Source organism: Aotus nancymaae, unplaced genomic scaffold, assembly GCF_030222135.1.
Source record: "Aotus nancymaae isolate 86718 unplaced genomic scaffold, 86718_ANA_hifiasm-v0.15.2.pri h1tg000010l, whole genome shotgun sequence".
Lineage (NCBI taxonomy): Eukaryota > Metazoa > Chordata > Mammalia > Primates > Aotidae > Aotus > Aotus nancymaae.
The window spans coordinates 43192162-43205183 of record NW_026988421.1 but is presented as its reverse complement, the minus strand read 5'-3'; the positions used below and the strand labels follow the sequence as shown (position 1 = coordinate 43205183).

Below are 13022 nucleotides of genomic sequence, written 5' to 3'. Positions count from 1 at the left end.
AAAATGTTCTCAAGGACAGGCATTATTTTGCTTTCCATTTTGGGAGGTCATGGAAATACCATGTGGATTTACGTATATATAAACATATATACACACAGATATGCAGGGGAGACATTAAGAATGAAAGAAGGGAAAAATTTAAGTACCAAAAAAAACCCCAAAACCTATGTTTAACATTAAAGGACAATTGTATACAACAAAAGGATAGAACCAAATGTTATAATGTCACAAATTCAGTATGAAGATTTTCCAGCACCTCAAACATTTAGTTAAAGGGTTTGTTGTTGGGAGTTTTTGGACAAATTCCAGTGATCTCATTTCTTAATTAAGTGATCCTCTATAGTTTTATCCTATGACTCTTTAAATAGTAGAAGATACTGAAGTAAGGATAGACTTATTTTTTTAAGTGATACAAGACTCCTAAAATCAAAGTAAAAATATCCTGTTGGGAATTACTGGCCAAATAGGCTTAATTTGGAGAAGTTGTATAAGACAGGCTCCTAACCGGCACACCTCCTAGTGGAGATTGGGGGACAGGGGTCAACACTTAGAAGAGTAAAATACAAAAAGAGGAAGAGGTTAACTGTCTGCTAAGCATATCCCATAATCAGAAGGATCCAAAATGCCAGATAAATAAAACTGCTATATTGCAATAACCAAATAACTAGAAACAAAGGGTACCTCTGACACTACAAAAGATTTTAACCTTCTTTATGAGAGCCAGGGAAAGGTAGTTTATCCATCTTCACTGCTTGATGTGTCATCTTTATCTTTCTTCCTACCTCCTACCTCCTACCTGTCTGGTGGGCCAAATACACTGAAGAGATCAGAAGGAAAGAGACAGGAAACCAGTGATGGGCCCCAGTAGAAGGACAGGGTGGGTGATGCTTAGGATGATCATGACAACAGTTTGCTTTCATTTCCCACGTCCCTATCCTGCCAGAGGTGGAAATAAGAGAGGACTTAGTTGGATGCATTCTGAACACAAATGCTCTGAAGCTAATAAAATTCAAATATAATTGGCCCATCCAATGTTAGAATCAAATAAAACATAGTTGGACACAAAAACAGAAATCATCTAGACTGAGGGGGCCATTATTTTGTTTGTGAGAAAAACTAGGTTCCTAAGACATAAGAACCCACCCAAACCACTCAGCAAGTTAGGTCACGCCTGAGGCCAGATCCCAGGCTGTCTGCATTCAGCACTGAGTTAATTTTGTCCAAGACACAAATCAACTGGCTTCTTGTTTTGAGCAATTTAAATATATAAATGACTACAGTATTCACAATAAGTACCAGGAAAACACAAAATCATAAAGTTTAAAGAGAAATAGAGTTGAGGAAAATTCCCTGTAGGGAAAATTGTAATTATTAATATACTTTAAGAAAATATTTTTATGGTTAAGAGGATACTTTATAAGAATGAGAATAAAATTACCTAAAAGTCATGGTTCTGTGAAAGATTTGGATTTGTACCTGTTACGATTTACTCAAAGTTACATTCTGGGGCAGTAAACTATTTGCTTGAATGTAAGAATTTTGATGAAAAACTGGAAAAGGAGCAAACTTACAAAAACAAAACAATGACATCAGGGAAAACCCAGGAAGTATAATTTGAGTTGACCTTGCCTTTGTACAGTACTGGCATTTTGTTCCAATGGGTTTTTAGGAAGAAAGTTTAAAAGTCAAAAAGCCAAAAGCAGAACTAAAGTTTGGCAGCAAAAATAATGCATTTAATAAACTCCAAGTATCTTGTATTTCTAAAGTCTATTCCTGTTTATTAGCCTCTTAAAACTAAAGCAACAACAACAACAAAAGAAAGGTCTTCCACCAAGTCAAATACAGTCCAGACCATCAATTCTATTTCAGAATCAGCTTAAACTCCAGGACTGTCAAACCATCCCTATATAAACACTGGTCAGTTAAACAGCTTTCTTTATACCTGTTAACACCGTCCATCCCTGGGAAGATGGCAGGAACTACTTTTATTTCAATTTGCAGATATATAATTTATCAGGTAAAAAAAAAAAGAGTCCTTATAAAACATACTAGGAAAAAACTTTATCATTTCTGCCAAAGAAAGTTCAGCATGAACTCTCAGTGTGCATTTTGTTTTCTTGCTGTAAGATGAATTCCTTATTATTTAACCACACGAGTCATGAAACACATTCCACCGGAGAGAAACTCAGCTCTTTAACAAACCAATTTCCAACCCTCATTCATGGAAACCATAAGGTGTTCCCTTAACTAAGGGGAAAACCAAACATCAGTGAAGGGACAATATAGGCAACCCAAGTAAACAGCCTGTCTGAGGGGGTCCATGCTGAGTTTAGAGCTTCAGATGTAAAAGCCAGCTTGGATCCACCTGAATATAAATGGGAGTTGCCTACTTAAAACCCTGAAAAACTTGAATGGAACAGTCACATATTGCTTTAAGTAGGAGTAGTAGAAGGTGGGAATCCATTCAGGTCCATCCACATCCCACCTACCCAAAGTCATATCCTGAGGGTATTGTTTTCCCAACAATCCAAGCCACTCTGGAACAGCTGTTCTGAATTCTGTGTGAAACATCTTTAAACACATATTGCTAAGGTTCCAGATGTCTGATTCTGTGTGCTATGCAGCCAATTTATAGTGCTTAGGCTAACTGTTAATTTATTTAATGAGTTAATAACACCAACCAACACTAGGTGGTTTATCTGTTGTTCAATAGCCTGTACTGTCTGTCTGAAGATGTCTGAGAGTTTCCTTTCTCATTAAGTGAAAATAGAACATCATTTCTAATAGTCTTATTCATCATTCTATATGAATCTTGTATAAAACAGGCAACCAAACAGCATTTTCTTTTAAAGCTTCCAGACAGTAAGTTAGTCCAACAGGGTACATGGTTAAAAAAGAAACAAAAATTAGTATGCTTTGATTCCAACAAGTTGATAAATTTCATTTCTAAATAATAATTAGATGTTTGGAGTGCAAATCCCATAATTATCGAATCTTAGATCTTTTACTTGACTTACTTGTATTTTAAGAGCAGCCACTGAATTAACCAGAGTCCTACAAGGATCATGCCATTAATTTCACAAATAGAAAAGGCCCACTGCACCCGGTTAAAATGGTCAAAAAACGTGTCCGGTAGTGGAGGCTGCACCTCCTTAGGAGGTACTCGTTCATGGACGACCGAGATCATCACTGTGGTGAGAACAAAACAGGAAAGTGCGTAAAGAAAGGCCAGAAAAGTCTTGCCCCACTCCATGGGGTACTGGGAGCGCTCCAGTTCTGGCATGGGGATTTTTATCATCTCTTTCCTATACCCATTTGGCATCCCATTGGGTTTAATCTTGATGCTGAAGCTGCCATCGGGGGTGGGGATGTCTACGCCAATGTTGAGGTGACCATTGGCGTGGCCGTTCTTGTGTGCTTCCAAATGGTGCTCCATTTTCAGAGTTTCTATCATGTCCAAGAGCCGCTGCCCATTGTCGGAGGAAACTCGGCACAAGGGGGCTTTTTTGAAATCCTCTTGGGTTAGGTTGATCAAGTCCTGGCCTGTGAAATGCTCCAGAGGCTCACAGTATTCTGGCATAGCATTCTCCAGCAGCCAGTCTGCCACCTTCTTGGGTGACCAATAAACCACTTCCTTCATTGTACTGGCAGACAGCAGGCAGTCCCCAGCTCACTCTTGGCAGGTCAGCAGTCACTGTTCCAACAGGGCAGGACACTGTCCTGCCTTGGCTCGTTCATCCTGTGGGGCTTCATGAGCAGAGACTTGTTTGGCAAGATGGTCAGGGCAGTTTTTAAACACCTCATGTAGCTGTCCAGGGTTCCCGAGCGCCTGAGCATTAATTCACCTCATTTCTGAGCAGGATTCTTCCTTCTGTGAAAGCAAGAGAAAACGTGAAGATACTGTACTTCTAAATTACCCCCCTCAAAATGCAAAGCCTTATATGCATAAGGAAAGTGGAAAACCAGTTATTGGTAAACTCAATAGTTTTCAAACATGTATTAGTTTCAGGTACCACTGATTCCCTGGTTATTGGTCTTCTGTGACACAGCATTAACTTGGATCTGAAGATAGATGTTGTCAAAGGAGACATGTTTTATAGAATTTCCAATGATCTGTTTCCTAAGAAGCAATTTAAGAGTGCTTTGGACACTTTTCAACCTGGTCAAGAGACCAAGTATTCTCTTTGTCCTTACATGCTTCCTGAGACAATATAAAAGAATAAAACGTATTTGTTTACTCTATCTCGTGAAGAGTGTTTAAAAATGTACATAATATACAGCAACTCATAGAATTGCTGAGCTTCAAGATCATCTGGCTCAATACTTCTATATTCTTTTTTCAAAAAAAAAAAAAATCAGTGAATCCCCTTTTCCAAATGTGCTTAGGTCCCAAATATATAAAAGATCTACAAATGCCGCTGCTTGGGTTGAAGCACAGGTAAAGGGCCAAGGTCCTGACTGCTCTGTTGATCTTTCTTAATCTCAGCCCCTCTCAGGTTCTGTGGGACCCCACGGTTTAAAAATTAAGGATCTGATCTAACTCCTTCATTTATAAATGAAGAATCAGAGTTCTAGAAATGTCAAGAAACTTGCCCATGGCCAAATGGCAGTCTGCATAGAGGTGTTACAAGTTTCTGATTTCTAGTTCAGTGGATTTACTTATTAAAATATCTGACTACTTATGTGAAAATAGCCAAAGGCATATCTGTAAGGAAGATTCTAAAGTAGGATTCAAAATTTTATAAATTTATGCATAAATAGAAACATACATAATATGTATAATATTTATAACATATATATAACTATAACTATAGCTACTGTACATAGGTTGAAAATCCCTAATGCAAAAATTCAAAATCCAAAATGCTCCAAAATCCTAAACTTTTTAAGCACCAACATGATACTCAAAGAAAATGCTCATTGGAGCATTTCAGACTTATGGATCCATGCTCAACAGAGTGTATTCTGTAAATATTCCAAGATGCCCCCAAGATTGAAATCTGAAACACTTCTGGGCCCAATCATTTTGGATAAGCGATGCTCAACTTACATAATATTGCATAAAACAACTGGAAAGAAATATATCACATATTAACTGGAGTTATACTTGATGATAGTTCTGCAGGTATTTTCTACTTTTCTCCCACCTATTTTTCTTTAATAAGTATATATTACTTTTAAAACAATCATACAAAATAAAAAACAAGAAAAGTTAAAAATAAAAGACCTAACTCCTTAACAAAGCATAATAATGGCCAATGAAATGTGGCCCTTGGCAAAAGACAGACCACAGTTCAACTCTCAGCATCTCCCATACATAATCCATTATGTGAGCTTCAGCTTAGTCACCTCTAAAATGAAGATAATGATAATCAAGTATTTCCTTCACAGGGTTGTTGTCAATATTTAACTAAAAAATCATATGTGAAAGTTCATGAAACATAACCTAGCTCCAAAAGCAGTGATTTTCAAATGAGTCTGTAAGTACTCATATCCTGTTTTCTTTCTCAAATTATCTATCATATCCAGTAGCCACTGTCCACTATATCTCACTATGAAAAAAACCCTATCTACCAGTGGGCTGATTTTTTTTCTCAAATGATGACTGTTGCAAAGATCTGGAAATTTAAGAGCTTGAAATGCTGTTTCCCTGAATATGTTTTTGTGAAATAATAATCTGATAAAATCTTCCAAGCCTTAAAACAAAATATATAGCCAAATAAGCCTAGGAATGCATACTGTAATCTCTCCTGAGGACAGCAGTATGCATTAGGATGTTAAAATCTCCAGGAAATCCTACAATAAAGGAACTATTCACCAGGATTTCTCAAATTGACTTCATCAAGGCTGTCCTACTCCTTGTCCCTTTTCCTATAGGACTCATCTCTACTGAATCCCAAAATCCTTGTCAAGGGGAGACACGGTCTTACTCTATCGATCAGGCTGGAGTGCTGTGGTGCAATTATGGCTCACTGCAACCTCTATCTCCTGGGCTCAAGTGATTCTTCCAACTTCGTCTCCGAAGAAGCTGGGACCACAGGTGCATGCCACTGTATCCAGCTAATTTTTTAAATGTTTTGTAGAGATGGGGTCTCACTATGTTGCTTGAGCTGGCCAAAATCTACTCTAGAAAGAATCCCATCTTACTCTGGGAGTCCCAATCTTACTCTAAGAGTCCACTCCCAGTTTTCCAGCCCATATAACAATCAATCAAATGGCAGTAATAGCTTTTAAAGATTTTCCAGACTTTGCAAACAAACTAGGTGTTTGTGTGTGCTTCCATAGTGCTGTGCACTTTCCTTGTCACACCTTTCTGTGACTGTGTCTGGCTAGCCACCCTCCACCAACTCCAAGAGCCAGTGACTGACTGTGGAGAGCTGCAGTGTGAAGCACCCATATATCTCACGTGCCCGGGGCTCAGAAGGTGCTCAATCAATGTCTGTTGAGTATCTTCTAAAACATTCTTTAGACCTAGTAACATGTAGATGACTTAATGGGAAATAAACTTGCTGAAAACACAATTGAGAATGAAAATGGCTGTAAAACAAATTGGATGGGCAAGGAGAATAAGATGGGCATTCTCCAGAGAAATGTAAAACCAAAGTGTATCTCTGACCACTTAAAACCACGGTAAAGGAACTTCAATTGCCACAAGTACTACCCAGAGAGTGTCGAGAACATATGCATACCAAATGGGAGTTCTGAGTTCTGGCGGAAGGCCGGGAAGAAAAGGAGACCTCCTTGGCTTCAGACCCAAGGCCTCGCCTCAAACACTCTTCAGCAGAGTTAGGAAAACAGCCAAAGGAACCTTCAACATCTTGAAGTGACTGTAAGAACTCTAAAGACATATGCTCAGTGGAGTATTCAGGCCCAAGGGAGATGAACACAGGCTTTTCACCTAGGTGTTTTGTTTCCCCCTTGCCCAGCACAGGAAGTCAGCCAGGACAGAAAACTCCCTGAGAACCACAGAGACCAGACAGAGGCCAAAGTGTTATTTCAGTTCTCTCTGATGGGAGGAAGAATCACAAAATATCCTCTCAAGAGATAATCAACTTTTAAAAAAAATTTTTATTTGTTTATTTGTTATTTTACTTTAAGTTCTGGGATACATGTGCTGAACATGCAGGTTACCTAGGTATACATGTGCCATGGTGGTTTGCTGCACCTATCAACCCATCATCTATGTTTTGAGCCTCTCATGCACTAGGTATTTGTCCTAATGCTCTCCTTCCCCTTTTCCCCCACCCCCTGACAGGCCCCTGTTTGTGATGTTCCCCTCCCTGTGTCCAACTCCCACTTATGAGTGAGAACATGCAGTGTTTGGTTTTCTGTTCCTATGTTAGTTTGCTGAGGATGATGGTTTCCAGCTTCACTCATGTACCTGCTATTTATGAGAGACCCACAGTCAATATCATACTGAATGGGCAAATGCTGGAAGCATTCCCATTGAAAATCAGCAAAAGACAAGACTGCCCTCTATCACCACTCCTATTCAACACAGTATCGGAAGTTCTGGTCAGGGCAATCAGGCAAGAGAAAGAAATAAAGGGTATTCAAATAGGAAGAATGGAAGGCAAATTATCTCTGTTTATAGATGACATGATTATATATTTAGAAAACCCCATAGTCTCAGCCCAAAATCTCCTTAAGGTGATAAGCAACTTCAGTGAAATGTCAAGATACAAAATCAATGTGCAAAAATCACAAGCATTCCTATACACCAATAATAGGCAGAAAGCCCAATCATGAGTGAACTCCCATTCACAATCACTACAAAGAAAATGAAATACCTAGGAACACAGCTTAAAAGGGATGTGAAGGACCTCTTGAAAGAGAGCTATAAACCACTGCTCAAGGAAATAAGAGAGGACACAAACAAATGAAAAAAAAAATCCATGCTCATGGATAGGAAGAATCAATATCATGAAAATGACCATGCTGCCCAAAATAATTTATAGATTTAATGCTATTCCCATCAAGCTACCACTGACTTTCTTCACAAAATTAGGAAAAAACCACTTTAAATTTTATATGGAATCAAATAAAGAGTCTGTATAGCCAAGACAATCCTAAGCAAAAAAACAAAGCTGGAGGTATCACACTACCTGACTTCAAACTATACTACAAGGCTACAGTAACCAAAACAGTATGGTACTGGTACCAAAACAGATATATAGACAATCAACTTTAAAACAGGAAAAAATTAAATGCTAGAAGCCAATTTAATAATGAGCCATCAAGTATCCATCTGGCTGTATAAGCATGGTAAACACACATCTAACAAAGGAACTGGAATCTTGCAAAGATGAGCCCATCAAGGCCTCTTTGAGACAGCGAGACAATGGCTTCTATTAACAAACTGGAACAACAAAATTATTCCTTCCTTAAAATAGCACCTGTGCTTCCTCATAACTTAGAATTCTCTATGTATTTATCAAAAAGTTCAGATTCTTCCCTTAGTCTTTAAAGTCCTTCTCTGTAAAGCCTTAGCTGTCTACTCCACTTCATAATCCTTTTCTCCTCCCTGAATTCCTAAACCATGAGTATCTATGGTACACAATACAATTTAATGGTCTTATGTGCATGGTATGGTAGAAGGAGTATTAGCCAAGTGGGCCAGGGAGCCAGCATTTGAGAGTCTATCCAGCTACTTCCCTTCTTGACAAAGTCCTTTAGCCTTTTCAAGTCTCAATTTCCTCTGGGAAACTGAGATAACAACTACCTTATCTACTGATACGGTTTGGCTCCGTGTCCCCACCCAAATATCATTTTGAATTGTATTCCCATAATTCCCATTCTCCTCATGTGTTGTGTGAGAGACCCAGTGGGAGATAATTTGAATCACAGGGGTGGTTTCCCCAAACTGTTCTCATGGTAGTGAATAAGCCTCACGAGATCTGATGGGTCTATCAGGGGTTTCTGCTTTTGCTTCCCCCTCATTTTCTCTTGTCACCACCATGTCAGAAGTGCCTGTCACCACCAGCCATGATTCTGAGGCCTCCCCAGCCATGTGGAGGTGTAAGTCCAATTAAAACTCTTTTTCTTCTCAGTCTTGGGTATGTCTTTATCAACAGCATGAAAGCTGACTAATATAGTAAATTTGTACCAATAGAGTGGGATGTTCCTGAAAAGATACCTGAAAATGTGGAAGCAACTTTGGAACTAGGTAATAGGCAGAGGCTGGAACAGTTCAGAGGGGTTAGAAGAAGACAGGGAAGGTTTGGAACTTCCTAGAGACTTGTTGAATGGCTTTTCCCAAAATGCAGATAGTGATATGAACATTAAGGTCCAGGCTGAGGTGGTCTCAGTTGGAGATGAGGAACTTGTTGGGCACTGGAGGAAAGGTGGCTCTTGTTATGTTTTAACAACCAGACTGGCAGCATTTTGCCCCTGCCCTAGAGATTTGTGGAACTCTGAACTTGGGAGAGATGATTTAGGGTATCTGGTGGAAAAATTTCTAAGCAACAAAGCATTTAAGATGTGATCTGGGTGCTGTTAAAGACATTCAATTTTATAAGAGAAGCAAAGCATAAAAGTTTGGAAAATTTACAGCCTATGTGACAGAAAAGAAAAACATTTTCTGGGGAGAAATTCAAGTTGGCTGCAGAAATTTTTCATAAGTAGCAAGGAATTTAATGTTAATCCCCAAGACCATGGGGAAAATATCTCCAGGCCATGTCAGAGGTCTTCACGGCAGCCCCTCCTATCATAGGCCCAGGAGGAAAAGGTGGTTTCATGGGCTGGGTCCAGGGTCCCAGTACCATGTGCAGCCTAGGGACTTGGTATCCTGTGTCCCAGCCACTCTAGTGATGGTTGAAAGGGTCCAATGTACAACTCAGGCAGTGGCTTCAGAGGGTGCAAGCCCCAAGCCTTGGCAGTTTCTATATGGTATTGAGTCTGCAGATGCACAGAAGTCAAGAATTGAGGTTTGGGAACCTCCACCTAGATTTCAGAAGATGTATGGAAATGCCTGGATGCCCAGGCAAAAGTTTGCTGTAGGGGCAGGGCCCTCATGGAGAACCTCTGCTAGGGCAGTGCAGAAGGGAAATGCAGGGTCAGAGCCCTGACAGAGAGTCCCTACTGGGGCACTGCCTAGTGGAGCTGTGAGAAGAGGGCCACCGTCCTCCAGATCCCAGAATGGTAGATCCACTGACAGTGTGCACCATGCACGTGGAAAAACCGCAGACACTCAATGCCAGCCCATGAAATCAGCTGGGAGGGAGGCTGTACCCTGCAAAGCCACAGGGGTGGAGCTACTGAAGACCATGGGAACCCACCTCTTGCATCACTGTAACCGAGATGTGAGATCTGGAGTCAAAGGAGACCATTTTGGAGCTTTAATATTTGACTGCCCCACTGGAGTCTGGACTTGCATGGGATCTGTAATCCCTTCGTTTTGGCCAATTTCTCCCATTTGGAATTGCTGTATTTACCCTATACCTGTACCCCCATTGCATCTAGGAAGTAACTAGATTGCTTTTGATTTTACAGGCTCATGGGAGGAAGGCACTTGCCTTTTCTCAGATCAGACTTTGGACTCATAGGAGGAAGGCACTTGCCTTTTCTCAGATTAGACTTTGCACTGTGAACTTTCGGGTTAATGCTGAAATGAGTTAAGACTTTGGGGAATTGTTGGGAAGGCATGAGTGGTTTTAAAATGTGAGGACATGAGATTTGGGAGACCCAGGGGTAAACTGATATGGTTTGGCTCTGTGTCTTCACCCAAATCTCATTGTGAATTATATTCCCATAATTCCCATGTCTTGTGAGAGGGACTCAGTGTGACATAATTTAAATCATGGGGGTGGTTTCCTCCATACTGCTCTCACGGTAGTGAATAAATCTCATGAGATCTGATGGGTTTATCAGGGGTTTCCACTTTTGCTTCCTCATTTTTCTCTTGCCGCCGCCATGTAAGAAGTGCCTTTGCCTCCTGCCATGATTCTGAGGACTCCCCAGCCATGAGAAGGTGTAAGTCCAATTAAATCTCTTTTTCTTTCCAGGCTCGGGTATATCTTTTACCAGTAGCATGAAAATGGACTAATATACCTCCCTTCAGACAGGCTGCTACTGCTGTGAGGATTCAATCATGTAAAAGGAATAAAAGCTACTAATTACTCCAGGAAGTATATCTTGGTCTTCTTGTAACATCCTACACTTCTTTTCTATTGCCCAACTGGGTCCACAGTGATACTTCATGAATATATACTGAAGCTACCGTTTCCAAATGACATTTTTAAAGCCCAATCGTTCCAACACACATGAGTAAAGTCAGCCTTTGAAATTTCAAGAGAAAATAAACTTTTATTTTCTTAAGCAAGCCTTGAAACTTGAAATAAAGGGAAAATAAATTTTCCTGCAACTGATGCTGCAATTGTACAAAAGGAGGAAAAGCTCACTGCTATGGAAGTGAACTGTTGGACAGCTATTTAGTACTTCAAAGGTCACTGCTAAAAGGTGGGGACTTACTCAGAGAACCGAGAGCCCAGATGTATAGGGAGAGTTGAGTTACTTTTCCCTGAATTCACACACTGTGGTGTTTTTGAAAAAAGGAAGATAAAACATCACATCTAGACTCAGAAGACTGTATGTATGTTAACCTGGGCTCAGAGAACAACTGCCACCATCACCCAGAAGGCCATGCTGAATCCATTATTGGGAGAATGCTAAAAAATAACATAGAGTCCAAATTACTAGACATTTTTCAGAACTGGGAAGAATAATATAAGAGAAAAAATATGCACAAATTCTTTACCCCAAAATAACACAAAATTTGAGAGACAGAAGCAGCACAGAAATACTTAGTTCATATGTAAGTTTTAGAGATAAGTAAAGTGCAGTGAGATTGTGATTTGTCTAAAATCTCACACATAGCAGAGTTGCCCTTGGGGCTAGACCAAGACCCAAAATGATTTTCAGGGCTCTCCCACTGAAAAATATTAAATGGCCTCGCATATCTAAGTTTGTATCAAGAGTGGTCTAAAAAGTTTCTTAAAATTATAATGGTGTTCTTTAGAATAAAAGGAGAGAAAAACAGCACATGTTCATTATAGATTCTAAGCTTACCAAGATTTTATATTTAACCTCAACTTAGTAAAAAAAGAAATCTGCTAAATTCAATTTGGCTCCAATTCTTAAAATAAACATTTTAGACTTTAATATTATAAAAATCAACAGATAATATGCCATCACATGGTAAAAATTATGTATAGTTAATTATCAAAGTCAAGCAGGTCTTTAAAATAGAAAAGTAAAAGTACTAACCAAAATTAGTAAATAAATTATTTACAAATATTTTATCTTTATTCACAAAAAAACTCTATTATACTATCTTGTTATCTGGCATTCTCTCGAACAAGACAGTGTTAACAATTTACCATGCAAATTATACACTGAACGCAAGTTTTCAAGAATCAGAATACCACCAAATGTACCTCACAACTAGACCTGGAGCATGCTCAGAAAATCTAAATATTCTAACGCTTGCTCTAGCAGTAACCTGTACTCCAACTCCAGTGCCTCAGTTTCCTAGTATGGAATTATTTATTCCATCCACTTATTCCATTTGTTACGGGAATTTGCTTGTACCTGACAGCGCTTTAGAAAACAATACAGTTAGAGGACAGTCTGGGCAACATGGCGAGACCGCATCTCTACTTTTAAAATGTAACAAAAATTAAATATATTTAATAATAAAAACAAAAGCAAAAGTAACATGGAGTATATAAATGATTTTACTTTGATAGCTTATAGTTAACTTAAAGCAAGATCAAAATTTGGTGGGCATGTAGCATATAGCTCAAACTTTGTGACACAAAACTACATGTGGTTTACCTTGTTAAAGAGCAATACAAATCAAGAATTGATATTACTTTATTGTGAAAAAGACTAAGTGCTTCTTTGTAAATGCTTCAATTTCAGAGAAAAGTTTTTATATCTTCTAGAACTTTTTGTTAAATAAAAACTTGAACAGGTACAGTGGCTCACACCTGTAATCCCAGCATTTTGGGAGGCTGAGGCAG

General features: G+C 39.1%; 1 protein-coding gene across 7 annotated transcripts in view; it reads right to left on the bottom strand.

The window, feature by feature from the left end:
• The window catches only part of SGMS1 (sphingomyelin synthase 1), a 324408-nt gene that overhangs the window by 33017 nt on the left and 278369 nt on the right, over positions 1-13022 (bottom strand). For all 7 annotated transcript variants that reach the window (XM_012467580.2, XM_012467576.2, XM_012467581.2 and 4 more), the window contains one exon: positions 3018-3871. In XM_012467580.2, coding sequence (XP_012323003.2) covers positions 3018-3640 — 623 coding nt within the window. In that variant the 5' untranslated portion in view covers positions 3641-3871. The remainder of the gene's footprint in view (positions 1-3017; positions 3872-13022) is intronic.